Source organism: Orussus abietinus, unplaced genomic scaffold (genome assembly GCF_000612105.2).
Source record: "Orussus abietinus isolate OABI.00-Male unplaced genomic scaffold, Oabi_2.0 scaffold681, whole genome shotgun sequence".
NCBI classification, from domain to species: Eukaryota; Metazoa; Arthropoda; class Insecta; order Hymenoptera; family Orussidae; genus Orussus; species Orussus abietinus.
The window spans coordinates 31,721-32,991 of NW_019395976.1; the positions used below are offsets into that span (position 1 = coordinate 31,721).

The window sequence follows — 1,271 nt, forward strand, 5'->3', positions numbered from 1 at the left end:
AAATGTTACATGAGTATTTATATAGAAGTAAGCTCTCAATGCCCGAAACACTCTTCCACAAATCGCGATTACCCTTCCCTTTATTTTTCCTACAAGGGAACCTTTACAATCGCTAAGAAGGAGAACCACGCACACACTTACACACGACACTACAGAAAAAGATTATAACATGGAAAACTGCATCACAAAAACGAGAAGCAGCCCGAAAGTGCCCGAAAGCCGGGGGAAAATGGGTCGGAATTTGGGAATAACCTCGGAGATACCCATGCCACATGACTTCGACTCTACCACCGCTTCTCCAGTCGATCCAAGACTGGAGAGCGACCAGAACCCCAACATTAGCGAGATGCTTCATCAATTTAACGAGAAATACTTTGCAAGAAGGCTTAAGGGATACACCATGAGATGGAACTCCCAACTGAAAGTAGAGTATGATAGATGTAATTACCATACAAACACAATTCACGTCTCGAAGGGTCGCCACGAGAGCCAAAGGAGATCTGTCCTGGTGAAGACAATACTGCACGAAACTATCCATGCGTATTTGGATAAAACTGGACAAGACAGGGCAGAAAACTCCGCCCACAGTCGAGCATTTCGAGCGGAAAAGCGGAGAATCTCGGTCCATATCGGGGAGGACATTGATAACGAAGAGGATGTGGACCTGGAAATCGCCAAGAAGTTAATCCTCGTATATTGCTGCAAACGGTGCGGTAGGAGGGTCCAAAGGGGAATCGATCAAGCACCCCAGAACGAAATGTTGCCGGATATACAAAAACATAAGCAGAAATGCTCCGGCACATTTGAAAAACTATAATATCAATATTTTGACCGACACATCTCGGGACAACCAACGTCACATGAATATTCATGCACACGTAGATTTTTCTGTCTGACAAACACATCGTTTATCGTCCATGTAGATGCCCTACTTAATGTTCTCGCAATTACTGGGTTGCAGTTTGCCATTTTTCTTTTCCCGCGTTTCCTTCTTCTCTCGGTATATCTTATTATTTGCGTTTATGACAAGTCGGGAAACAAAGTAAATCCCACTGATTTCTTCTCTGCCCACCAAAGCAGGAGAGAGGAGGGTTAGAATTCACAATTCAAGACGTAGAAAGGAGTTTGGGGCAATGAGAACGTTTCTGAGCAAACACAAACACTCTCAGTGCATCTATTCAGACATTCCAGATAAGATATAAAGAACATGCAAATAATTGTAGATGTAAGTAATAGTGCACGAAATAAATAATATATGTAAGCATAGTATA

The 1,271-nt window shown here is 42.7% G+C and overlaps 1 protein-coding gene across 1 annotated transcript; it reads left to right on the forward strand.

Annotated features, from left to right (window-relative positions):
• The first annotated feature begins 229 nt into the window (after positions 1-229).
• LOC105698950 (sprT-like domain-containing protein Spartan) lies at positions 230-817 on the forward strand. Its single transcript, XM_012423605.1, has one exon. It carries the CDS (start codon positions 230-232, stop codon positions 815-817), a length of 588 nt encoding a protein of 195 aa, XP_012279028.1.
• Positions 818-1,271: the final 454 nt, after the last annotated feature.

Bases quoted from the DNA above. Each gene is read 5' to 3' on its own strand.
- LOC105698950 (XM_012423605.1), top strand. From the start codon at position 230: ATGGGTCGGAATTTGGGAATAACCTCGGAGATACCCATGCCACATGAC.